The 26090-nt window shown below is 35.7% G+C and overlaps 4 protein-coding genes across 6 annotated transcripts in view; 2 read left to right on the plus strand and 2 right to left on the minus strand.

Annotated features, from left to right (window-relative positions):
• Positions 1 to 9437, plus strand: part of LOC110378580 (protein GDAP2 homolog) — a 76666-nt gene extending 67229 nt beyond the window's left edge. For all 3 annotated transcript variants that reach the window (XM_021337916.3, XM_021337915.3, XM_021337914.3), the window contains exons 8-12: positions 6109 to 6262; positions 6718 to 6857; positions 7100 to 7154; positions 7278 to 7421; positions 7875 to 9437. In XM_021337916.3, the coding sequence (XP_021193591.1) occupies positions 6109 to 6262; positions 6718 to 6857; positions 7100 to 7154; positions 7278 to 7421; positions 7875 to 7919 (538 nt within the window). In that variant the 3' untranslated portion in view covers positions 7920 to 9437. The remainder of the gene's footprint in view (positions 1 to 6108; positions 6263 to 6717; positions 6858 to 7099; positions 7155 to 7277; positions 7422 to 7874) is intronic.
• Positions 9438 to 12611: 3174 nt separating this feature from the next.
• On the minus strand, positions 12612 to 13462 carry LOC110378576 (phosphatidylinositol-glycan biosynthesis class F protein). Its single transcript, XM_021337900.3, has one exon. It carries the CDS (start codon positions 13367 to 13369, stop codon positions 12656 to 12658), a length of 714 nt encoding a protein of 237 aa, XP_021193575.1. The 5' UTR covers positions 13370 to 13462; the 3' UTR covers positions 12612 to 12655.
• A 400-nt stretch (positions 13463 to 13862) lies between these two features.
• Positions 13863 to 15693, plus strand: LOC110378575 (5-aminolevulinate synthase, erythroid-specific, mitochondrial). The gene has a single exon (XM_021337899.3). The coding sequence runs from the start codon at positions 14007 to 14009 to the stop codon at positions 15525 to 15527; it is 1521 nt and encodes a 506-aa protein (XP_021193574.3). The 5' UTR covers positions 13863 to 14006; the 3' UTR covers positions 15528 to 15693.
• Positions 15687 to 26090, minus strand: part of LOC126054186 (pre-mRNA-processing factor 17) — a 28181-nt gene continuing 17777 nt past the window's right edge. Inside the window, exon 11 of the mRNA XM_049838668.2 lies at positions 15687 to 15885. Within this exon, the coding sequence (XP_049694625.2) occupies positions 15708 to 15885 (178 nt within the window). The 3' untranslated portion in view covers positions 15687 to 15707. The remainder of the gene's footprint in view (positions 15886 to 26090) is intronic.

Raw genomic sequence — 26090 nt, forward strand, 5'->3', positions numbered from 1 at the left:
ACAAGGAAGAGATTCTTAATTCGTCGGAATCTTTTATTTTTTTCATTACAATTAACTAGTTTTGTGCCTCAATTTTTTTTTTAAATCTTGATTTTTAAAATTCATCAGGTATACGTAATCATTAAAACCTTTCAGTGATGAGAGGAATCTCAGAGTGACTGCTAAAATATAATTATAAATACTTTATGAATAGTCTTCAATCGCACCTGATTCAACTAGAAATCTATCTCAAGGCTTTTCAGATGATTCATATAGGTAACTAATTAAGTGCTAGTGGATATATAAAGTAGCAATCATAGACAACTACCTGACGTAATAAAAACTAAACTTCAAATCGCAGACATATAAACTGGAGCCTGAAAATTTCAAAACTATGTTATTCCAATAATATAAAGCGGCTAGGCAGACCACAAGGCTGTTCGTCTGAAATAAAACAATACAATCTAAAACAAAAGCCTGTAAAGGTAATCTACAATTCTATCGAATAAAAATACAACCTAAACTATGAGTTCGTCTTTAGGGTGGTATTACACTTACTAAATCTCTCTAATATTATCTACCTGAAATCTTCATTATGTACCTATATTAAATTCGAAATACGTATTTGATCGAGTATATACAAATGTCCGCAAATAATATCATCATTCTCACACCAATTTCTTATTTCGTGATCGGCACAACATGTCTTCTTCTTATATAGATACTACTCCATGTTAAACGTCATCTCAAGTCATTATAAGGATCAATCTTGTCATTTATATGCTCTGATCAACTCCAATAACTTAAGAAAATTCCAAAAGCAGAAACGATCCTAGATATACCTATTTAACTGTAGAACCACCCTTTGACTAATGGAGAATGACGTCACAAGTCAATGGGAGGGCGGTGGCTTGGCGCCAGACATCCCTCCCCCCTGGCTCACCCCACCCCCTGGAGCCAGCTACAATGCATTGTTGGGGTACTCCATACTACTTTGAGGATACTTTACGTCGTCTCCCGACCTCTGGAAAGCGCTTGACCCGATGTGTATAGTCTGGCTAGAGACTATTTAGTTGGAAAGTTCTAGTTTTAGTTGGGCAATTAGCAAATACCGTAGACCGAAGTTCAGTGACAACATAAACTTCAGTTTTCTTAACACAGGTGATAAACTTAAGAAGCTTAAGAAAAACGGACGTTTTCAGCTGTCAGTGAACTTGGTCCTAAATGCTATTATTACAAGAAAAGGTTGAACAGACGTTTTGGAACGTACAACTAATGTGACGTTTCATAAGAGTCTGCAAACGCCTATTTGAAACAAAAACATTTGACATTATTTCAGAAAAGTATGCCCATTTTCTTCCTCGATAAATTGGCTGAAAGAGTTTTACGAATGGAACCAATGGTTAAAGCAAAGAAATAAACTCTTCAGCTTTATAATACTAGTAATCAATCAATGTTTTCTGTTTCTAGGAAGAATCTTAACAGTTTTCGCGGAAAACTTGAAAGGTACCTAATTGAAAGGTTAACATAAATGCAAGGCCAAGTATTTTTAGCCACCTCTCTCTTTTTGTAAAAAATGTCACGCATTTTCGTGGAAAATCATTTTCAGTGACGTCTTCTTTCCTATCAGTGCTATCTATAATCATCCATCTTGCCTTATAATTAATAGTCTTTACTTTCGTCTTTACACTAGACTTATTTTATGCTATCAAATCCTTACACAGCGCATCTCCCTTGCTCTAGTTTAATTTTAGTTTGTGACAGTTACTAGAACACGGTATCCCTACATAATATGGCTTCATATAGGTATGTATATAGGTATGTACGAGTTGTTGCGGTAGGTTAGGTTCATTTTAAGTAAAACTACACTGCCCTTTATAAAAGTTTAAGCTTATATTAATAAGGCCCGTATAGTTATATTATTTACTTTAACTTAACACTCGATAATTAATTTATGCACATACATTTTTAGCAAGCCAATTGATGCGTCACAGTATAGTACAACAAAGAACATCGTATTTTTCCATACGCCTATATACGAACGCATCTTACACGTCACATGTAGATCATATAAATAACTGGAGCCGCAAAAAGTCAGCCAGTGTAAGCGCAAAAAGCGACGCAAATCAACAAATTCTTAGCAATAGAATAAAATTGACAAACATAGGCATATATTACACACACAGTACCTACATAAGCTTTGAAGAGATGCTCTTACACCTTTTATCAGAGGGAAAGTCACAACAAAGGCATCTCCAGCTAGTTCAATGCTCTAAGTTCATATACATCACTAATGCACTTAGCATTGACACTGGCGGCCAGTTCGGACTAGATATAACAGATATAGATAGGACAGTGCGTCTAAACGAGGCATTTACTATGCGTAGGCTATTAATACATGCATAAGGTCGGCTTACAATTCTAGATTAAATATGTAGTGAGTGACATTGGGATTAGATACGATTAAATGCGGTTTTTACTGGATATCTATACATACTTAATAAACAGTTAAAAAGTATTGAAGCCTAAGAGTGTTTTTAAGAGAACAAACGTGTCTTTTCTGCGCCGACACCAAATAACAAATTGGGTTATCTGAGCTATACACATATTTTCGATTCCATACGTTTTGGAATGATTTCCCTAATTTTTAGTCAATCTCGGTTAAAAAGCTCTTACTATTTTGTCAATCGCTAGATATATTGATACTTGCCAGATTTCTAAGGTTACCTATTCAATAAATATATTTTTATAGTCTAGTGTTAAACGTGAGGACTTGTTATTGGCTATCCGATTACCATTCAAAATTACAATGTGTTTTATCTTGCTGTAAGTCTTCCATGCTGTATAAATAAATAAATAAATAAATAAAAGTTCTACCAAATTGGTAGTTTAAACCCAAATGATGAGAAAACTTCAAAGCTACTACAATATGGGTCAAAGCCATACCATATTGAAAGACCATAAAATGCACGTAAAGAGCTCACGAGCGTTCTAGTCATAAAAATAACTATAACATAGTTGAGCGATGTTTTATGTTATTGTGGTCATTGTGTATGTCATTTGGTTATATGGTCTTTCTATGAGAAGGCGTGGCGTGGTAGGTATGCTGTTACGAATCATAAAACTTTGTGTGAAAAATATAACATGTTTTCGTATATTCATGCAGTTTCAATTTTTGAAGTAACAAAGTATATATTTTGGGGGACAGTTTTCGGAAAAAAAGATTTTTTTAATGGCTGAAAATCATCCTCCGAGCCTTTTTCCCAAACTACGTTGGGGTCGGCTTCCAGTCTAGCCGGATGTAGCTGAGTACCAGTGCTTTACAAGGAGCGACTGCCCTATCTGACCCCCTCAACCCAGTTACCCGGGCAACCCAATACCCCTTGGTTAGACTGGTGTCAGACTTACTGGCTTCTGACTACCCGTAACGACTGCCAAGGATGTTCAATGACAGCCGGGACCTACAGTTTAACGTGCCATCCGAAACACAGTCATTGGCGTCTAAGACATACTTTTTAATGGCTGAAAATAATACAAACATATGAACTACCTACAGAGGGAGTGTGAAATCGAAAGTTGTTGATTGAGCTTTCAATCACATATGGTAGCAATTGCGAAACCATTGACGTTGCATCGTCTAAATTCAGACTTAGCTGCATATATGTGTTTATTTTTCCTCCCGAAATACTCTCAGGTTGAAAACACTCCAGCGAAAGCGCACGATTTATTAATATCACTCTAAATTCGGAAAATGCAGAAATACCATATACTTAAAGGTAAATATTTTTCACTATAGGTAGAACAAATTGTGTCTTGTTTTCCTTGTAACCTTGTAACCTATTTATGTGTGAAATGGGTTAAGTCTAACAGTTGCAGTAATGACAGACAGTGGTGATGTAGAATTTATACGTAGTTTTCAGAATGTAGCAAATATGTGCTGTAGTTTTTTCCAAATGTCATATTATTTTTTATATTATGTATTTACCTACCACTATTTTGTGTGGAAACTCTCATAATTAGATAGGAATTTCCCTCTAGAGGCAGCTTCCGAAATGGCCATACCTAAGTCAAATCACAAATCAACATGACACTGTTTCAATGAATGTCTGACGTCAGACGCATAATTCCAATTCCACCCCACGTGGACCGAAATGGAACAGCGCACTATAAATACAGTGTATACAAACGAGGCTTCAGGCGTTCAAACAAAGCATAGAACATGACTCATTGCTACCTTTCATTGATTGTAATAAATAATGCATAAAATACAGCCTATTTATAGAACTCGGAACGTCGATTAATCATTGTTTTTGTATGGAACGGTACTTTTTTCAAGGGTTGCGTGATATGAAATGTCTTGACGACTTTTCTTTGCGGAAAATTGGTGCGGACGTTCAATCAAATATGAATTAAGAACTGTTCTTTATGACGTAGAAACTTCAGTCTTGTATTGTGAGAACAATGATTGTACAGTTTCAAATAATCTTCGTTAAGATCGTCACATGTTATTTTAAATACTGACAACGCAATAAAACTTACCGCAATGCGGTTCCGTGAACGTGTTTGCAATTAAAATATTTTAATTCTAAAACAAATATTAACGTAGTTGCGACCATGTTTGTTCCTCTCCATATTTTTAAAGACGTAATTTGTGCTATATGTGAACAAATTGCAATCTTATCAAAGACAATATAAAGCATTATTTTGTTTGACAAAATGATCTACATTAAGCTTCAAATTAATTCTATCATAAATTCCAAGCCCCCTTGTACGATGTGATCTCGAAAAAAGATGTTAACCAGATTAACTTAATTATTGAAATAATAAGACTAAATTGTGTTAAACTAGAACTTTTAAACAAAAAAAGTAGCGAATTTTGTCTTGCGTGGGTATACCTACGCTAGATTTCCCGCAACAGACTTTTTGCCGAAAATTCGCAAGTTTGTAAAAATCAATTTTTTTAAACATTACCAGAGAAAAAAAAACTGCAATGATTGGTAAATTATAATGCATATAGAAAAAGGCATTGTCGTGTCAATTTGCACAGAGCACATTATAAAGGTCTTAGGCACGCGACTAAATTAGCTGCGGAACTACTGGCACTGAATATAAATTATACGGAAGTTATTATGTGAATTATGGCTTTATTAGGTTTTCAGTGTGGCTATTACAAAATTCCGTTCTGATACCTCACTACATAAAACAATGTCCTGCGATTTATGAAGAAGGTTTTATTACACACACAGATATTAGTATTGTTATTAGTAACAGACGGCTATTAAATACAATTCAGTGAGTTTCAATACGTTTTTCCTTCCTGAGAATTCATGTCTTGTTTCCCAAAACTCACTTTTCTTCAGCAGTGATGGATATTCGAACTCAAAATAGACCTGTTTGTACAAGAAGCCCACCAATTTCGATTGACACCCGAAGCTTGAATAGTACTCCAGAAATAGGTTCATGGCCACAGTTCTTGTTAAACTGGTCACTCCATAGGAGCTTTTTAGGCCAAGGGCGAGACGCAAACATCATATAAAAATAAATAGTTCTGTTTATTAGTTTTGTATTAAGAATAAGTTTATTGGGTGATTTTTGATAGGAGGAAATTTTATTTTTAGGTGGATTGTCGGTATCGATTCGGATTTCTAGGTAGGTATAGCAAAGTCAAGTGCCTATCCAAATATCAGAAATACCTAATAGACGTTAGATTTTTCCTCAAGCGATGACCACAGTCTTTGGTGACTAAATAAATAAAAATGTATTTGCCTGGAATAAGCAATCGATAATTATTATTTCTTTTTTAAGCAAATAAAATTTCTGATTTCTGATTTTGAAAAGGTCTTTCTACTGTATGACATCATCATTTCCCCACTAAGTATGTTGATATTTAGATGTCCAGATTAAAATTAAACGGTCGTCTATGAACACAAAAGCAAATAAGAAATTTGCTAATAACATTAAAAATACCTAATGACATGGTTTATATGTATGTAAAACAGAATGCTGTTTATGAACCCTTTGATGATTTTCGATTTCTCACCCAGTAAAAATACCAATGCCAAAACTGCTAAAAATCTTCTCTAAACCATAAGAACAAAGTATTAACAATCCTCTCTCTCTTTGTCACAGATATGAGCGTCTTCTCCGGCGCGCGCGCACAGAGGACTTGAGCGAGATCTCAGGCATCGGCTGTTTGTACCAGAGTGGTGTCGACCGCCTCGGGAGACCCGTCGTCGTGTTTATAGGGAAGTGGTTCCCTATTGGTGATATCGATTTGGACAAGGTGAGAAAAAACAAATATAATGGATTTTCTTGAATTTTTGTATACAGTTTTGAATATTGTCAGAGAGGTCATTTTACAGGAGTTGATAAAAGACTCAATGTCAGATGGCAGCTCGCAACCAAACTTTCTTTTTCCCCCTTTTATGCTATTAACAGCGCTGTGTAGACATACCTAGCTACTCGTATGTAATGAAGGTGATGGATTGGATGCTCCAAAATAAGACATGACAGGTCTTGGTAAAAGATAATGTGTGCGTAATAGATCTGTTACTGAAATACTTACAATTATTTAACTAGAGGGCCTACGTAATAGCAACGTAAGCTAAAGACCAATATTAATTATCAACCTGAAATTGTCATCAGATTTTACACAGACCCAACTTATTACTGATTATGAGGAGTCCAGAGGCTCAAAGACAGATACAAATATTTTACCTTCATCTTTTGTCATTGCAGGCGCTGTTATACCTGATCAAGCTCCTGGACCCCATCGTGCGCGGCGACTACGTCATCGCCTACTTCCACACGCTCGCATCTTCCGCCAACCACCCTCCCTTCTCCTGGCTCAAGGAGGTGTACACCGTGCTGCCTTACAAGTATGTAGTAGAGTAGATAACTATTTGTATCAGGTCATTACAATCACTTGGAGAAGATATCTAAGCAACAATTGCAAAAAAAAATATGATCGTAGAAGAGAGTGAATTAAGCCTCGGACCAAGTTTCGCCACTAAAAACGGAGCTGTCAGTTTCAGTAATAGATAACTTAATATGTCAGCCTATTCGTAGATTAAGCTGCATTATTGTCATCTCCTATAACTGGTATTTTTCATCGTTACAGATATAAGAAGAACCTGAAAGCATTCTACATCGTACATCCCACATTCTGGACAAAGGTAAACTGAACCTTAACCTCCATTCCACATTCAATAACTTCTTTTTCCACCTTCAAATATCTCATCATCATAGCAAACTACACATCTTCACCACACCAACTGATTGCCATCTCCTATCTGCAGATGATGACCTGGTGGTTCACAACGTTCATGGCGCCGGCTATCAAGGCGAAGGTACACAACTTGCCCGGCGTGGAGTACCTGTACTCTGTGATGGCGCGCGATCAGCTCGACGTGCCTGCCTTCGTTACTGAGTATGATATGACGGTGAGTGGGAATTTGGATCACATACAATCTGAGAATTATAATAACGAAGGAGATATTAATAAATAAGAAGAAGGAAGTAACTAAGAATTTGACTGGTGTAATGAATGCGTTTACAACCAATGAGGAGCTTTTTTAGTACCTAATGCTTTTTGGACTAGACGTTTACTAACTCAAGAAGTCTTCTGGCATTTGTTTGAGTGGGTCATCTGAGCAGCTACTACTAGGTAAAATCTCGCGAGAACAGACTTCATATCCTGATCTTTTTTAGATACGTTTTGATACTCGTATACGTATATAAAATCCAAGGATTCTTAAACAACATCCACATAGTCCAGCAGAATGTTGCGGGAATTTTTAATTCTTACCAAAAGAAGAAACTAAGGAATGTAGACAATTTTGTTCAGCCAGTGTATTTCTGTGTCTATTTTTAACACCGCTCGTTTTGTTTTCCAGATAAATGGTCTCCATTACTTCCAACCGGATACGAACAACACGTAAGACGCAGCAGACGTTCCTTAGCTATACATTTTGATTGTTATAACATGTTCCGGGCCTGTTGCCAACCTATCTCTGTGTTTCTATATAAGAGGACGCTTTCAAACATTGGTTAGTGTATCTCACGCTTTTCAATGACATGCTGGTCTCAGCAACATTTGTAGTTTTACAAAGGTTCCTGGGCAAACAGCTGTTTCAGATTTGTCTTAGGACATTACGTCGCAATTTTTACAGTTTTATTCTAAGCGTGCGCCGACTAAAAGTAGTTTATGAACATCATCAAAATCGGCGGTAAATAAATTTTGCTTGAATTTTATAATCGATTAGTAGAATTCCACAAAGATATGCTGGCAACATTGCAATTTAAATTCGAGTGACCGTTTGGAATCGGACCAATGGACGGCGCGATACAAATCATTGGTGATTATCAAAATTGGTGATTCGTCTTTTTGATAAGGCCACTGTTATAGTCATTTTGTGGGTTATTTATTCAATGTTCGATAAAAACTTATTTAAAACGAATCTCTTGGACTAAATTGTGCAAATAATAAATAAGTCATTCTGATTATTTAATACTGTTGTGTCGAAAGTATATGGCGTAAGAAAAATTGTAATTTGAGTAATGATAATTACAGATTCCTATCAGTGACATATCAGATAACTGTTGGGTCCAGAAATTCGAAAGATCGTAAGACTTAGATGTAGAATACGCCAAGAATAAAGGTATAATGACTGTTGATCAGAAATAACCCATCTTATTAAACTAATTGACCAAAGAACTTGCGTGTAAATTGAACTTTAGCTAAAATATCAAACATTGAATAAATCCTACAAAAAGTTAAAATTGTTGAGAATATATCTTGTAATCTAGTATTAGCGGTGCATTTTATATTATTTAATTGTAATGATTAATATAAGACATATTATCGATCGTTAGATGTTCTTATTAACTGTATTTTTATCTCTTGCAACCCCGATATATCTATACCACCTATAAAGAATGGTACTTAGATTTTTTATATGTTATCTGTGTATTTAGTTGTGGAAGGTATGTGTGCTATTTTTTGTATAATGTACTATATTTTCATATAAAAATAATAGATTAAACAGACATTTTATTGATGTAACCTTTCTACTTAATAATGTTAAAGCTTACTGTGCTCACGAGTGATTATTGGGTGATAAGATTCCATGCAGTGAAAGATTCTGTTATTCTTATAGATGGTAACCCTGGTCTTGACAGAATGAGTGAAATAAGGATTGGCCTAGTGAGGTAGGTAGTCGAAGGTACAGTGTTGTCCTATTCTTCAGATGGAAACTTCCACTTGCAGAGTAAGCTTATCTGCTCTTACATACTTAATAGATATTATGCCTTATTATCACAAATTATTTTGACTACTGATCGTTGTGACACGCGGCCCCCATTTCTCTGTAACTTCACTGTTCAAGCGACAGGGTATTTGTTTAGCGAGTAGCAAAGGAAATGTTATTTTTAATAAAATAAATATCTTGTACCACGTAGATTTGGTATCACTACCGTAATACCGTTATAAAATATAACACACCCATTCTCTACAATTAGATATTTAACAATTAATTTTTACATAAAGGTGCTTGATAATTTTTGCATATTGAGATTTTTATTTTTTACATAAATAGAGTTTAATATAGGCTTAATAATGGTACATAATGTTAGATTATTGTAAATATGTATGCTGTTAAAGATTTTTGCGGAAGCAGTCACTCGTCTCGCACTACTAAACAGTAGATTTTTATATACCTAAAGCTGAATGAGAAAGTCCGTTTGTACTAGCGGGTTAGATTTAAAAGGAATAATGAATTGAAATGATAGTAGGGTTGTTTCATAAAGTATATTTGGCCTATAACGAGGTATCGCACGCAACAATTTTATTGCTGCTTTTAAATTCCATTGCCTAAGTCGAAGGTCGAGTAAGATAGTAACTGTAGCCTAATTGTGGCCAATAATAGGATAGAGAAGGCCAATGAGCGCTCAATAAATGGTAGTACTTAGTACAAATGACTTTCTCGAGATGCATGTGAGATTATCAGTGTTGAAGTAGTCGTGTGCATTGTGGTTGAAACGGCTTACTACCAACTTATTACTAGTTCCCATGAGCTTTGTTATTGAACTGGCATGTTTGAATGTGCCGATTGGTACTTATCGCAGTATGAACGGTTAAGTATTTTGGCGGCAAAGTTGGTGGTAGGGCCCCTCGTAGTGTTGCCAACGTTAATAAATATAATACACTGCCACTCGCATGTAGCGGCATAGCGACACGCCTCGCGAAGTGCCATAGTGTTCACAGTGATGTAGCCTTGAAATATTTGAACTTTTAAAATATTTTTATAAAATAGAACATTTTTATAACAGGTTACTCGTTTCACGAAACCGTGGGTAGATTTTTGGGAGTGAAGTAGGAACGTATTCTAGTAGTGATTTTGCCAATTACCTCATAATTATGTATTCTATATTGTTAAAAATGCTGTTGTTATATAAAAATAGGAAGAATATAACATTTGTAACTTTATATTTATTGATCACGTAGTTTACTGTTTATGGCAAGGGGATGTTTCGTGGAACGGTTTGTTTTTCTTTGTTAGCCAAAATAATAAATAAATAGAACTACATTTACAAAACTAATTTTGTTTTCAAATAATATTGTGCCACCACATTTGAGACAAAATTTTAACCGTCTTACCACAAAAACTTTTTAACGTCAGTTTAAGACTTGTCTAAAAAAATGACAAATTATGACGTTGACATATGGTTCATTTTGGAGCCACATTTTTTTTAGACAAGTGTAAAACAGTTGTTAAAGTTTTTGTAGTAAGGCCAAAAATGTTTATTAATTCCGGTAGACTAAGGTTCTTGCTGAGAGATCTTTGTAAACGATACACATATTTGCAATAAAATACCCAAATGAAAATTTTCGACTCATAAATAAAGAAAGTTATAATCATCGGTTTACGCGTCAGTAGGAACCTAACTAGGTATATGTAGTAACTCTTTGGTAATGTTAATTTTATTGCTAATAAGTGTACCGCAATCCGCAATAGAACTTATGAAACGACTGATTTGCGGGGTTTGAGGAGAAAATCTGTGTGAATCATTACGAGTGTTAGTGTGTGAAATTGCAATTTTTAATACAGTTATATTTGTAAGTGATCTTTCTGAAGAATATGTTAGTCTTCAATATTATTCGACGATTGTATAAGCAATGTAGAGCTGTGTGATGTTTATCGTGAAGGTGTGTGTAGGGTAGGTAGTTTGATAAAAGTTGCGGTGAAGAGGAATTGCCTTGTTACGTTCCGCTAGATGGCACTAGTGTGGTTTGAGATTGAAAAATGCTTTGACTAAGCAAATTATAATATATCTTTTGAAAAGGAACAAGAAACAGAACAATTCTTCTACATCACAAATTGAATCCGCGTGAAAATAATGATGTTCTTTGGAGAAAAAGAACGTTAAAGTTTGAAAAGGTGTGTAACCGCTCTATATAAATCGTTCTTTTTCTATTGTTCGCACTAGAATACCTGTGAGTTAAACAAGGCCTTAGATGTGTTAACTATTGTTACTTTCTATCGTATCTTTGTGTTGCAAAGTCTATTGCTGTTGAACATTGAAGAAACGCGTGGTATTCGTAACGCTAATTATATATAGGAGTTATTCAAACAAAATGTGATCAAGCGAATGTTGGTTAAGTTTCATATTTTATTAATAAAATAGAGCATTAAATAGGCTATGTAAATATTTAACAAATACAAAATAAAATTATTAATTTACTAAGATGTTGTTTTATTTGCTCGTCGAAAACAAATAATTAGGTACCCGTAAATGCAAAAAGCGCTAGCGTAAAATTTTTGAAAACTGTGCGCTAGAGATAGTTGGCGACTCTAACGAGCTTCGCGCGAGTCATGCCGTCGACTCCGATTGGTGGATGTGCGTGAATAAACAACCAACAGATTGGCGTTTTGATACCGCTGCCGCAGGATACCAGAACAACGATTATAAAAAAAAATTGGCTTGGTAGAATATTACGTTCTATTTACTCCATGGAAATGAAACATGTATTTATAAACACAGATCTATTTTTTTTAAAGATAAGATGTACAGGTTTGAAATTGTAAATAAATATTTTGAAATCTATTTACATATTTTGTAAAATATAAAAAAGCGTGAGCGAAGCGATGATGACGAGCTGTCATTAATATCATGGTAGGTATCACGAAAGAAGTATAAATACTTTAGTATTGAGATAAGATTAAGAAACTAAAATATGTTATTTGCCCAAGATAACACAATACCTTGACATTTTTGTCCTAATTAAAGTTAAATTAAAATTACTTGATATGTAATGAATTATGAGAGCACAATCTCATTATTGCATTATTTAACAATACAATATTAACATTGGATTATAAACCCACAATCGGGTGAATCAATTGCAATCTTTTAGGTAGTCACCAATTAGGAAATCTAATAGTCAGCCTTATCTGAAGTGGTATTGTGGTAATGATATGGTGGTCAACATATGCAACAATATGCAACGTTGGTACTCTGCTGGATCTGGGTACTTATGAACATTTTACTAGTTATAAGGATACAAATTAGTTACTCGGGATAATGACATATACTGTTTAAATAAGAAAATTTTAAATGAAACAAGAAATAAGCACTTAATAATTTAATAAAAACAAAATATAATACAGTTTAATAATTATTTAGAAATTTGAAACCCATTGAGGATCTGGACTAGTATATTTAATATAGGATATTTGTTAGACGCACTCATTAGAGTGACTTTTAATACTGTTAGTACATTGGACAGTAGGAATCCTCCGACAGCTCCCAGGTAGCATGGTATTGGCCACTTCTGCCAAGGAGTGTTCCAGTCTAGAGGGATGACCACAGCTCCCACCCACGCTCCACAGACTGTCATCAAAGCATTGCTAACCAGCATCTCAATAATCGTGTCTTTTCCATAATTTCTAACTCCAAACAACAATTGCATTGAAGACTCCACCCCAGTATGCAGTAGCAGCGGGAACACAGTCAGTAATGTCAGTAAAGATGATAACATCAACGTCTCTTCGTGACATTCAAGCACGGGAGCGCCAAACAGTATAATCCCAACGAAAAACGTGAACTTTACACACAGGAGGAACACAAAACCTCTCACGATATCTCCCGCGCTGTTCTTGCTAGCCTTGTTCTTCTTCCCGTGAATATCATTGCTGGAGTTCAAGTAGAATGATTTCAATAACTCGGCCACAAATATTAGAGCCAAAATGAAACACGATGATCCATTGCCGACTGAGTAAAGTATTCCTCTATACGATATAAATGTGATGATACTCGGTAAATAAATGCATGTTATCAAACTAGATATAGTTACTTTTCGCAGTTCTAATTGATTTTGTAGCGAAAACATGTCGCGTTTCTTATTTTTAGCGAAACATATAAATTCTCACTTCTGCGATTTCGTGTTTACAATTGACACTTGACAGGATCCAGCTGTCTGTACTGTACTGTCACTGTCATGGACATTGCCATAAAATACAACTTGGACATTTTTTGTTTAGCAAGTGGATATCCAATTTATCCGAATCCAAACTTTATGTTTATTTTCATTGTTTAATTTTATATGAATAGAATATCATGATTTCTTATACAATCAGTAAGTTAAAGTCATTAAAATAATTTAACCTGACCAAAGACAGGTTGCTACCACAAAAAATCCAAACCATAAATCCCCATTAATATGGCAACTTGAGATACAGTCTGTCAGAACTAAATTCTTCGTGGCAACATTTTCTCTTACGAAATCAAAATAAAATTCTAAGTGAATGAAGTATATTCAAACGTAATCGATATGACGACACCAACTTTATAAATGAAAGGTGCCGTTGGCCGAGCCACCAGTTGACCGAATACTGTGAGACGTTCGGCTACAGTGCGAGCCAACGCTCATCACAAATCTCGTAAAGAAACATAATTTACAATACAATACAGTACTGTACTTAGTGTCGCAAGTGTTTGGTGTGTCATTGATTACATAAAAAGTAAAAATGCGCTGCCCGTTCATAGGATCGTTGAACCAGGCCTTCGTAAAGAATTACGGGGCGACTCTTATGAAACAATACGGAAACTATTGCCCTATGATCACTCGCGGATTCCGTTCTCTTGGCATTGATGAAACCAAGTGTCCCTTCATTCAGCAGAATGTGGGCATCTCTGAGGCGCCCAAGGAGATGACCGAGGACATCACGGAGCCCATGCAGTCGTACCACTATGAGAAGTTCTTCCACGATCAGATCAGTGCCAAGAAGAGAGACTACTCGTACCGCATCTTCAGGAAAGTGTCGCGGTTAGCTGCGGACGGCGTGTACCCGCAGGCGCTGGAGGGCCCCGACAACCACCGCGTGACCGTGTGGTGCGCCAACGACTACCTGGGCGCGTCCCGCCACCCTGTCGTGCAGGATGCAGCTATCAACGCCATCAAGTCGTACGGTACAGGCGCGGGAGGCACCAGGAACATCGCCGGGAACTCTCAGATGACTGAAAAACTTGAAGCTGAAATAGCCCACCTGCACAAGAAACCAGCAGCTTTAATATTTAGTTCATGTTTTGTAGCAAATGACGCTACTCTATCAACATTGGCAAAAATTTTGCCAGGATGTTTAATCTTTTCCGATGCTGGTAACCATGCATCTATGATACAGGGAATTCGAAACAGTCGAGCACCAAAGCAGATATTCAGGCACAATGATCCGAATCACTTGAGAGAGTTATTGTCTCAATCACCAGCGGGCGTTCCTAAGCTAGTCGTGTTTGAGACTGTCCACTCGATGAGCGGTGCGATATGTCCTTTAGATGAAATGTGTAACATAGCCCATGAGTATGGTGCTCTTACATTTGTTGATGAAGTCCATGCTGTAGGACTATATGGTAAACATGGGGCTGGTATAGGAGAAGAGAGAGGGATACAGCATAAGATTGATATAGTATCGGGAACATTAGGAAAAGCATATGGGAATGTTGGGGGCTACATAGCTGGGTCTTCTCTATTGGTGGACACAGTGAGATCTCTGGCCCCCGGCTTTATCTTCACGACGGCGCTGCCTCCGCCAGTGTTGGCGGGGTCACTGGCCGCCATTAGACTCCTCGCTAGTGAGGAGGGCAGAAGTTTGCGAGGAAGGCATCAAGCTATCGTGCGATACTTGAAGCTGTCACTCCTGGTAGCCGGCCTGCCGCAGTTGCCGTCAGTCAGTCACATAGTACCTGTTCCTATCACGGGCGCGGACAAGGTGGCCGCGGTGGCAGAGTCGCTTATGAAGCGCGGCCACTATGTGCAAGCCATCAACTACCCGACTGTGGCGCGAGGCGAGGAACGCTTGAGGTTCGCGCCCGGCCCCTACCACACGCCAGAAATGATCGACAGTCTAGTCACTGCCCTTACTGAAGCATTCCACGAAAACAATATCAGTTTCAATGAGTTCATGAAGAATGGTACGTGCCGCGAGTGCAGCATGGAGTACAAGGTCGACATCGCCTACGAGGAACCCTTCAAATATACGCAGGTTGCATAGGCTGACCTTGCCATGACCGTTTCAACCATGACATTGGGCGCTTGGTATAATTAAAAAATATATGTAAAGAAATATGTAAGCTATAAAAATGTATGTTTATATTTATCGTTGTTCTATTGCGGTTCGTGGTGCATGTTAGGTTGAAATTAAAACGTGGTATCATGGAGTCAGTCATTTTATTTAATCCCAGTACTTGATAACGCCGTCCCAGCCTGCTGTGAGCAGTTTGCTGGGTTCGTGAGGGTGCCATAGAGACGTGATGCAGACGCCGTCGTGCGCCTTCCACTTCTTGTACAGTTTCGTCGTCTTCCAGTCCCAGATGTAGCACTTGCCGTCGGCATCGCCCGACACCAGGTAGCTGTAACAAGCAACAAATATCATGTAGGCAAAATATAACATAAACTTACTTTATCCTTACAATTAAAAATGACATCTTCAAAGTCAGTAAATAAAAAAGGTTTGTCGATAACACATCAGTTGATACAACATCCGTGAACGACAACAAGATATATTTTCAGAAATAGGATTAGGGAATCCCTAAAATCATTTTTGGAGAATTCTAAGGACAATAGCTTAGTCATTCATCTCTCAAAGGAAATAAGAAACAGGTATAACAGCAAGTTTATTATTGTTGTTTCCTCGTATTGAGACGAGGTGGCAAAAAATACCGTTAGATAGGTATTTATTATTTAGATTGAATCGAATCTTTCAACTCCAATGTAATAGGTTTCCTACTTAATTGAATATTGTTTACCTTAACGGTAAAAAGAGAGGTAGGTGGTCCTAGGTACTGACGGAAGTTATGTCTAACAGACGGGAAGGTTTACAAAACATAGGATAATGTTATGTAACTAAATAGGTATTATGGTAGCTATGGACTTCGGTGCATTGGAAAGGCCGATTTAATAATTATTACCTACAAAGTAAATTACCAGCTCTATAAAGATAAATATTAATAACTATTTGGAGCTCTGGCTCCTTTGTAAAACTATACACGTAACTGAACCTAGCAGCAATTAGCCTACTAATTACACGCTGATTTCTCTTATAAATTGAGAAGCTGCATGCACGTCTTACAGTATTTATGAAGTAAAACCCTATAATTAGGTTTGCGTGCAAACATTATCTAGCCAGAAAACTCTGGTACCTAGTTATAAAAGCAAGCAATCGATATAAGTAGTATTGTTTACTTATCACGATTATCCATTAAATCCATTTTAATATGAGTGGATAATCATGTCCATTTACGTGCATACAATATCTGTATATTGCCCTTGTTATATACTAAAAGGACGGATAGGACCAACTCGAGAATTAAGTAAACTATGTTTTATAAGCAAAACGAAGACTTGGATTAACCCCTATCGCTAAGGTTGTACGGGTCTTATCTACTCAGGCTCTACATGGCTAAATTACGATATAGTACCTATAATTATTAACAGATCACAATGATCCATATCGACAATACATTGTTTCGTCTAATGAGTCGGCTAGACAACAAACAGAGCATCAAAATAGACTGTTACGCAACCACCTTGAGATGCAGAGAAGAAAAATATATTCATTCAAGTTTTCGCACATGCGCAGCGATAGTGATTTTAGAGTACTACGCCCCTGACCTTTATGAAGGTCGAAATAGTTCAATGTCTTTAAACGCGTCTAGTCTAGGACTTCAAATTGTATTGCTTTTTTTTTCATTATATCAGGACGCCTTTTCACCGAAGCGAACACAATCACATTGAGGCAAAAAGCGCCCAATGGAATATTGGGCGGGGCGAGCATCGGCAGAAACTGGACGAAGAGCGAAACTCTGGGCTCCCTTGTATGTAGGTATATTCTTCTTAGAAAAACTAAAGATTTATTTTCCTTGAAAACACATACCAATTTACCTTTTACCATGACTCAGATCTCAATTATTTGTCTTTTTGCTCTTAAGACAGACTCAGACCATGCGAATACATTTGGTGATACCAAACTAAGCTATCTTGATTAAGGCTCTCTAATATTGTCAAAGTAAATCATGACTTAGGTACTTACAATCACTTCTATCGATATCAAAACAAAATACTAAGAACATATAGAGAAAAACTACAAAATAGAAACATACGCACGGAATCGTCAGTCCGACCTCGGGGCCAAGGTTCTGTCCATATGTTTGCATACTTTCAGTCAGTGTCGTGCTCATGACGTGATCCTAAAATGACTGGCTGTTAGCATTTACATTCGTTAATGAACTATTGTTTTTCCAACTTAGAAAGCACTGGAAACATTGGCATCGTGGACCGTGGTTTTGGTCTTTCAAGCGTTTCATAGTTCAAGAGAATCATCTAAATCTGTATTATTTTTAACCCCCGACGTAAAAACGACGAGGTGTTATATTAAACTAGATACTTCGCAGTGGTATCACCACAGGAATCTTGAAAGAACTACCTACTAGACACGATGCGAGCTACATTGCCTTCAAGTTTCAATATATCATACCGACGACTTTTTCCGTTTAAGTATAGATACATCCTCTAGGTTACGACCACTCTATATACCCAACTTCATCACCATCGGTTTTGCCATAAAAAACGAACTCACATTCGCCGCAATACCGACCTATAATAGTACATCTGATGAAGAAACAACATTTATCACTAGCCGGCCCCCTTTACATGTCCCATGGCTTTAATGACGTATATCCTACTCCAGTTGCCTTAGGGGCACTCTGTACTAGGTGTACCGAACGATATGAGAATATCAATGGGCAATTTCATCTATATCAGCTGACTAAATGGTCTGCTACCAAATATGGTTACGATTATGCAGCCACGTGTAGAAAGAAATAGAGAAGTTGAAAAGCTATTTTTTCAGACCATAATTTATATGCGAAAGCAACTTCGAAGCTTCGTTTGCTAAGCTTTTATGGGGATAAAACTCTTACTTGACGACGTACACTTATCATCAGGCAGAAATAACCATTTGCGGAATTCCCCCAAACACCTGCTTGTGTGCTTTCTATGAAAACAAAGTTACCACTTAACTATCAAAGATGGATAAATAGGTAACTTATTAATTGCTAGCAACAAGTCATCAAGAATTTGGAGATCAAGGTTTTATATAAAAAATTGATTTTTATCAAAAGCGGATAAAAGGACCAAAATAATAATATGTAATTAATAAGTTATTGAACCTGTAACCTTAATTGCATATTGAAATTAACCTTAACTTATTGTTAAGACCATGAAAGTTTCTGACCCAAAAGTGTGATTTCCTTTTGAAATAAAAGTGATATAAAAAGCCATTTTCATGATAAAAATTAATTGCCTCAAAAACTTATCAAGAAATTAAAAACAATAAGCGTTTGAAGTCAAACTTGAGATAAACTTAGCAAGTTTCATTATCTACGTAATTATGTTTGTTTTTTGATAGTATATTTTTGAAAATTATGCCGTACACGTGATTAAAAGTCAAAATTGTATACTCATTTGTTTTTTGATTTAACTCATTCTTGCCACGAATTCAAGATACTAGTAGAAGCCTACGGTACTATTCAACATTTGGTAGATGTTACAGTTCATTAATCAGATTATTATTGATATCACTTGTTTAGGTACTCATAATCAACTTAATAAAAAGCGCCAATGATAACAATAAAAGTGCTAAAATGGTAACTCTATCAGGTACCTACCTACTTTTGAACGGAAAATCTGAATGATAAAATCCGGACACGACAATACATAAAGTGTTCGATGACACTATCTATAGATAAAATCATATCTGTCTGTGTGTGCTATCTAGATTGGCAACCAACACAAACATAATCATTTCTATAGTAGGGTAGGTATGATAAGTTTGGGTAAAAGGACCAAAATACTTGAGTTCAGAATTATTTCTTAGTGAAGAAAGAAGATGGTGCACCATCTTGAAAAGGACCAAGTAGAAACAGTCTTGTTCATTGAAACCCCAAACCTCAAAAACAGATAAAAGAACCACTTGGCCTAGAAACGGTAATAAATAAAAGATATTATATAAGGTATAGTTTATCGGTATGTATCTTTACTGACAAGCGATAATCTAAAGTGTAGTAGCTAGACTATAATAATCAATCACTATTTAGACAGTAGTAGTAGTTTATTGATAAATTGTACAAACAATAAACGTACCATTTTATTTTTTGATAAATCGTCTGCGAAATATGTAAATCATGATAATCAACTGTCAACATGACTGGTTCAAACTGGTTTTTAACGATGCCTCCATTATTTTTTAATGTTACATAATTTGTTTTCAAAACAATGTTACAATAACATTGATAGACGACTTCTTTTGAAGATGGGAAATATTCAAATGACTCCTTCTGAGAATGGAAATTGAGGGACACATTTGGTAAATCATCTATTCAGCATTTTTCCAACTATGATGCAGCTGATTCTCTTTGGATTGTATTGATTCACTGTTATCTTTCAGTTGCATTGTATAATTTTATCAGCTTACTATTTTTATGTTTATTGTTGTGTGAATATTTGTGAAAATTTTACTTTTAAAAGAGTGTCTATGGAGTTTCTTGCCGGCTCTTCTCCATGAGACCAACTTTTTGGAACCGTGCAATTAATTAATTTGACGTTTCATAGGAGCCTGCAAAGGCCTATTTGAAATAAAAATAAATTTGATTTTGATTACCCGTGATTTTCATGAAGAGACTGCTTACCTGACCTCTTCAACCCAGTTACCCTGGCAACCCGATGCCCTTTTGTAATTTATCGTACTTGGTATCTAAGGACTAAAACTCATCTAAGTATGTACTTAAGGACCAAAACTCATATAGGTATATTCCTTCAGCTGCAATTTGACTTCCAGAACGACAGTTCTGGAACTCTTTCGAACAATTCAGCAGTCAAGTTACGTAGAACCCTGTGTCAGTGAACTGGAAATAACCAGTTACTTTCAGGAAATATAAACGATTGTACTTAAATAACATTCGATATCTGTGTTTCATCAATATCGCTGAAAGTTTACGTTACAACGCAAGGGAAGAAGGATGATAATACGCAATACTAGGCATTTAAGAAACACTTAAATATGTTTATAAATGTACCTATTAACGATTGACAGCTTTTTAATTAAAACCAAAAATTATCTACACATAGTTTTTTCCAAAAAACAACTCAAAAAGTGATTAAAAAACGTGACAGTGATTATTTTGTGGTGATACACTCACAAACTTTGGTTGTTTTTTGACCTTTTCGATTAGAAATGAAGAGTTTTAAAAATAGGCATATATGATAAAATAGCAGGTACTCGTGTAACTGTAAATAATTAAAAACAAAAGTATGTTCAATGTACCTACAGGTCCACTTGAGGAACAGAGGTACAGGCCCTTTAACCACACATTATTTTTAGTTTAGTTTTCCACATAAAGAAGAAATCTATAAGAACATTTTACTAAGCTGAAACCCCTGCCAAGTCTTCGCTAATCATTAATCCTGAAATTGAACTTTAAAGTGTTCTACTAACTTACTGTAGTAATAATATAAGTAACATATATTTTTAGCATAATAAAATCTAGTTAAGGAAGATGTTACACGTGGTAGAGTCAGCATTCATAAAGTTTATTATCACGACTTGTTATACTACTGTAATTATTTTGCATATTACCAAGTATATGCTTAAAATCATATTAATTAGGTTCATAAATAACATAATTACAAGAAGGTAATAATTGTATCTAAGTTATTGTATACCTTTTTAGATAGAACAGGATGTTTTAACTTTCTAAACCACATTAATCTTTCCGATAAACGTATAATTTTAACTGTCAGGATGTTCGGATTTTAATAAAACTTGGCAGTGACATAGCTTATCATCATAATATAATACGCTATGTTTATCCAGGTGAACTAAATGGAACTTTCGGATCGAAGCCGCTTGAAACACCTATCTGGAACCTAAGTATGGAAGTTGTACATAAAACAGACCTTTCTAGAGGTTTACATTGTATGAATGCATCCGCAAGCAAAACACTCGAATCAATGGCCACTAAGTATATGTAGGTATTGCAAAAAACAATGATAGTTTCTTGTAACATTGAATATGATTACAACATTCTAAACAAGTGGAAGCTACTTATATCTGACGAAGGCAATTCAGGTGAAGTATGTTTGGGAAGATTTCAGCTTAGTTATCAACTAACTTAGTACGTTGAAGGAGAAAGAAATAGATATCCTTCAGCTATTTTAGCTTTGGTTGAAGAGGGACATGTTAGAGATACCTTAAAAAAAACGAACAAAATATTGAACTTAAAACGACGGATAGAAGATAGCAAAAACACCAAAGGTTATCTTCCTGTCGTTATACACAAACAACATATAATAATTTAGAATTAGATAAAAAAAAAACTTCCTAAATTAGGACTGTACTAATTTAAAATGACCTTAATAAGTTTGAATCTTAGCAACAAACTTCAATGTGATTAGCTGAAATTAAAGTTGATATAGGTATTTAAACATAAAGCATTATAGCATAGAATTGCATAAAACTAGCATGCAAAATATTCATACATACTTAAGTAAGTATGTACATATAATATGTTACTTGCACGTGCTCGTTTACATGGCAATTGCACATTTAAATAACATACATAGTAACATGACGAATATAGAAAATACGTAGGTTTTTAACCAAGAAGTATTTGGCTAACCTTTCCGAAAATCATGCCAAAAAAATCATAACATTTAAGAAGGACTTAATACCGGAACAAACTAGGTACTTTGAGTTATTTCCGTAGGCAAACCGATAAGCCAATTTGGGTATTATCTCGGTCAATCGGACAATGACCTAGGACACGGTAATCAATATGCAGACATTATTGGCTACAAAATAAATAACCTTTATTTTATCGCGCGTATCTAAAGACCAAAATATCTATGTGCATATTAATTTTAATAAGATGAATATTATTGAAAAACTTTAGAACAATGACCTAGTAACCTGTTTACAAACGTAGTAATCTAATCCTTGAACCTAGTTCAGTATCTCTATAAATAGATAGAGTATCGGGCACCGTCATGTCAGTCAAATCGCTCGCGATATTTTTGCTAATAGTGAAGTGGAAAAAACCTAATACTAATACGTTACATAAGACCTCATTTGAACGATACCATACAAAAACAATACGTAGGTAACCTTCCTTCAAAATGAACATCTTGAGGAAACCTGGACTATAAAGTCTGAAATCGCCAACCCGCATTGAGCAAGCGTGTTGATTAATGCTCAATCCTTCTCCGTGTGAGAGGAGGCCTGTGCCCAGCAGTGGGACGATAAAAAAGCTGTAACATAGAATATCAAATAATTTCGCTTCATTAAAGGTCGTTCCCATGTGTTGATTTGCCCACCTCTGGTATTTAACATTAATTATATCTTTAGTAAGCAAAACAACTGGCAGATGGAATATCGGGATCTTATTTTATTCAGTAAGGAGTATATTTAAGAATTTTCGTAGTTTTAAGCGCCCACATAATTTGGATTCACGCCTGACGAGTATCGAAGCCCTGCGTTGCCAAGAATAACGTACCCGAAATACAATACGAGTTATAACCAAAACAGTAGCAAAGGTCGATCGTCACGGCCTTATAGTAAAAACATTTACGTGTCAAACGATTAATTGAGGCACGAAGAAGGAAAATATGGTAATCTAATAGTGTATTTGAGGTATCTTTAATGTACATATCTAGGCAGGAATTCTGCCATAACCGATAACAATGATAGGAACACATTCTAAGACACTTATCTATGTCAAACTAGGTAAGGTTCTATTGATATGTAGGAATTATATTTTCTAATACTCTTTTATAATATCAGTCCTTATATAAGACAGTTTGTTTTTCAATCACCTGGATTGGTTTAATCCTACAAGACCCACAAACTTGTATATTTTCCAAATAATGGTCACGTCAAGACATAAACATACCCAAAAAAGAAAAGTCTAACTCAACCAGGTCACGAATTCGTTCTAGATATTTGACCTCCTACCAACCTATAAAGTGAGGACCACCCGTGTTTTAAGGAGGTAGGTAACTACAAATCACGATAACAACACAAGTAGTTTAAAGGTTACCTAAACTCACAATTAGGATCAAGCTATTAGTACTTTACCTAAATCTACTTGATTAAACAATGAAGTACAGATAAAGTCAATCATGGATAAGAATCGTCACCTTAAAAACATCCACTGCTGGCCAACGGACTCCTTAAGCTTTGCCCATACTTGCAACGCTGGGCATGCGTCTTGGTGAGTGATAAAATGTCACCATCCAATTGCAATAAGTGGTCCAACACATCGCGATAAATGGAAAAAGTATTTACGTTGCCCTGCAAGTAAATAGTAAAGTTCAAATCGACAAAATAATTCATTTGCACATCTTCTTTCTTAGCTTATACGATCTCCGTTGGTCATTTGCAACAAAATTTGGTCTTCCCGTATAACTCATTTCTTTATAGAACGGCAAGTTGATGTATTTTAATGATGTTTTAGTATTTTAAAATATTTTTACTAAAACCTAAGCCAAATCGCTATATTATTATTATAGGTCCATGTACCATTTCTTAGCAACAAATCAATTTGCCTCAACAAAACTGCAACACACCAATTTCTTGCCTCACATCTTCTACATAATAGGTTATAATTTTACACTATGACACATAATATCACTATCTGAATTATGTTTTTGTTTTCTGAATGCCAATAGTTCTTGTAATCTAATCAGATCCGATAAGGCATCACGCGTGCTGAATGCTCAAAGTCTACAACTATTTGATAACGATCGAACACGAGGTATATCAATGGGATTTTATACTATAAATAATAAACACCTAATATTTTTTTAGCAGATACCATGAATGTGGTTGGACATAGTGGAAGAGGACGAGCAAAGGAACGATGGATGGATTGTGTGAAAGTCGATATGGCCGGAAATAATGTTAGAGGTGCCTAGAGCTTGATGAGCAATGCTCCAAAAACTATGACAGCCCACTTATTGTCCCACATTATCATAAAGGAAACTAAATTAGGATCCAGACTTCGGATAAAAATGAGTCAATCATCAAGTTCATGATAGCAAGTTTTAAGAGCATCTGATAAACAATAACAGATGATAGCAACATACTAATGATAACATCTAACACAGATATGTTCTATCATGTTATATAACTAAGCACACGAGACTATATATCTGTATGACGACAGGACGGGAGCAATATATTGACTTGTACCTATGTCACGTCCGACCATACGTGACCTACAACTTGAGATATTGCATTAGAACGTAAAGAAATGTTGGCCTTTATAAGTTTTCTAGAATTGCTTACTAATATTGTGAAAGGGAAAATGTGTTGTTCTTTTCTTCAAGAAACAAATCACCAATCGATTTTCTTCTTGTATCTTCTTCTTCTTGCGCTTTTCCCATTTTTATTTTCGGTCGACGCAATATGTTTCAAGTTTTCATTCCTCCTGTCACCAGTCATAGTAACATACAATCACTTTGATCTTATTCAGATTCTATATTTTTACGTTCTTGATTATCTAAATCGGTTTCCAAGCAGTGCTTTAGGTACATATGTACAAAGGAAACTCCCCAACCTTATCCTGTGATAGGTAAGTCGCAGCAAAAATTATAAATAACAAGTTATCTGTGTCTGAAACTTAAAGTAACGATGACAAACAGTTTCTAAGTGAAACTCAATATCATACTGCAGATAATACTGCGGCTTATCCCGTGTCTAGCTTTAAAAGTATTGAAATAAATATTCTAATCTCCCATTGAAATCTTCTAAGAATCCCATTTTTTCCTTTTACAATTTAATTTCGTTTCAATTCACACGTTTCGTTTCTTGTCCATACGATACTTATTTGAAACAAACCATCATCTTTTCTTTGGTCTTCATCTCTTTCTCTAATGATCTACATTCAACCACACAGACTTAGTTGCATGTGTTCCATCCCACCAAATTCATTATATAGAATACAAGTTATTCTGGCTAGTATATCTTTTCTCTACAATCTAATAATGAGGAAAACCCTAGAGAAACGATTACGTCAGACAAGACGGGTTCATTGATTCCTTGAATACCTGTTCGTACCTATGACGCACGTGGACTTCTTAAATTGCAACTAAGCAGGTTTATCATTAACTGCATCGGCACCGGTGCAATAAGTAAACATCAGCGAGTGCGTCAGTGAGTTTTGTTGCTACGACATTAAGACTTTTAATGTAGGGCTTTATTACCTTTTTTAAGCCCAGTAAATTACCAAATGGCTTTTAAAGAGTAAAATCCAACCGTCACTCGATATATTTTCACAACGATATATTTCTCCAGAAAGTCAGACAGCGGTTTCCATTTTCATCTTCTAGGTGTAGGTTCTACTTCTTCTGAGAATCTTTGCACAGGTCACATTAATAAGCATAAGGCTTAACAACGATTATAAAAATAATTATTGTAATTACACAACGGCTAAACGACTGTCCGGCTACACCACGAGTCGATCTAAAGTCCACACAGGTAGGTATAATTCAATCAATTGTG

Source organism: Helicoverpa armigera, chromosome 12 (assembly GCF_030705265.1).
Source record: "Helicoverpa armigera isolate CAAS_96S chromosome 12, ASM3070526v1, whole genome shotgun sequence".
NCBI lineage: Eukaryota > Metazoa > Arthropoda > Insecta > Lepidoptera > Noctuidae > Helicoverpa > Helicoverpa armigera.

What these genes read in the sequence shown, in the direction of transcription:
- LOC110378576 (XM_021337900.3), bottom strand. Translation starts at nt 13,369, where the DNA reads ATGTTTTCGCTACAAAATCAATTAGAACTGCGAAAAGTAACTATATCT.
- LOC110378575 (XM_021337899.3), top strand. Translation starts at nt 14,007, where the DNA reads ATGCGCTGCCCGTTCATAGGATCGTTGAACCAGGCCTTCGTAAAGAAT.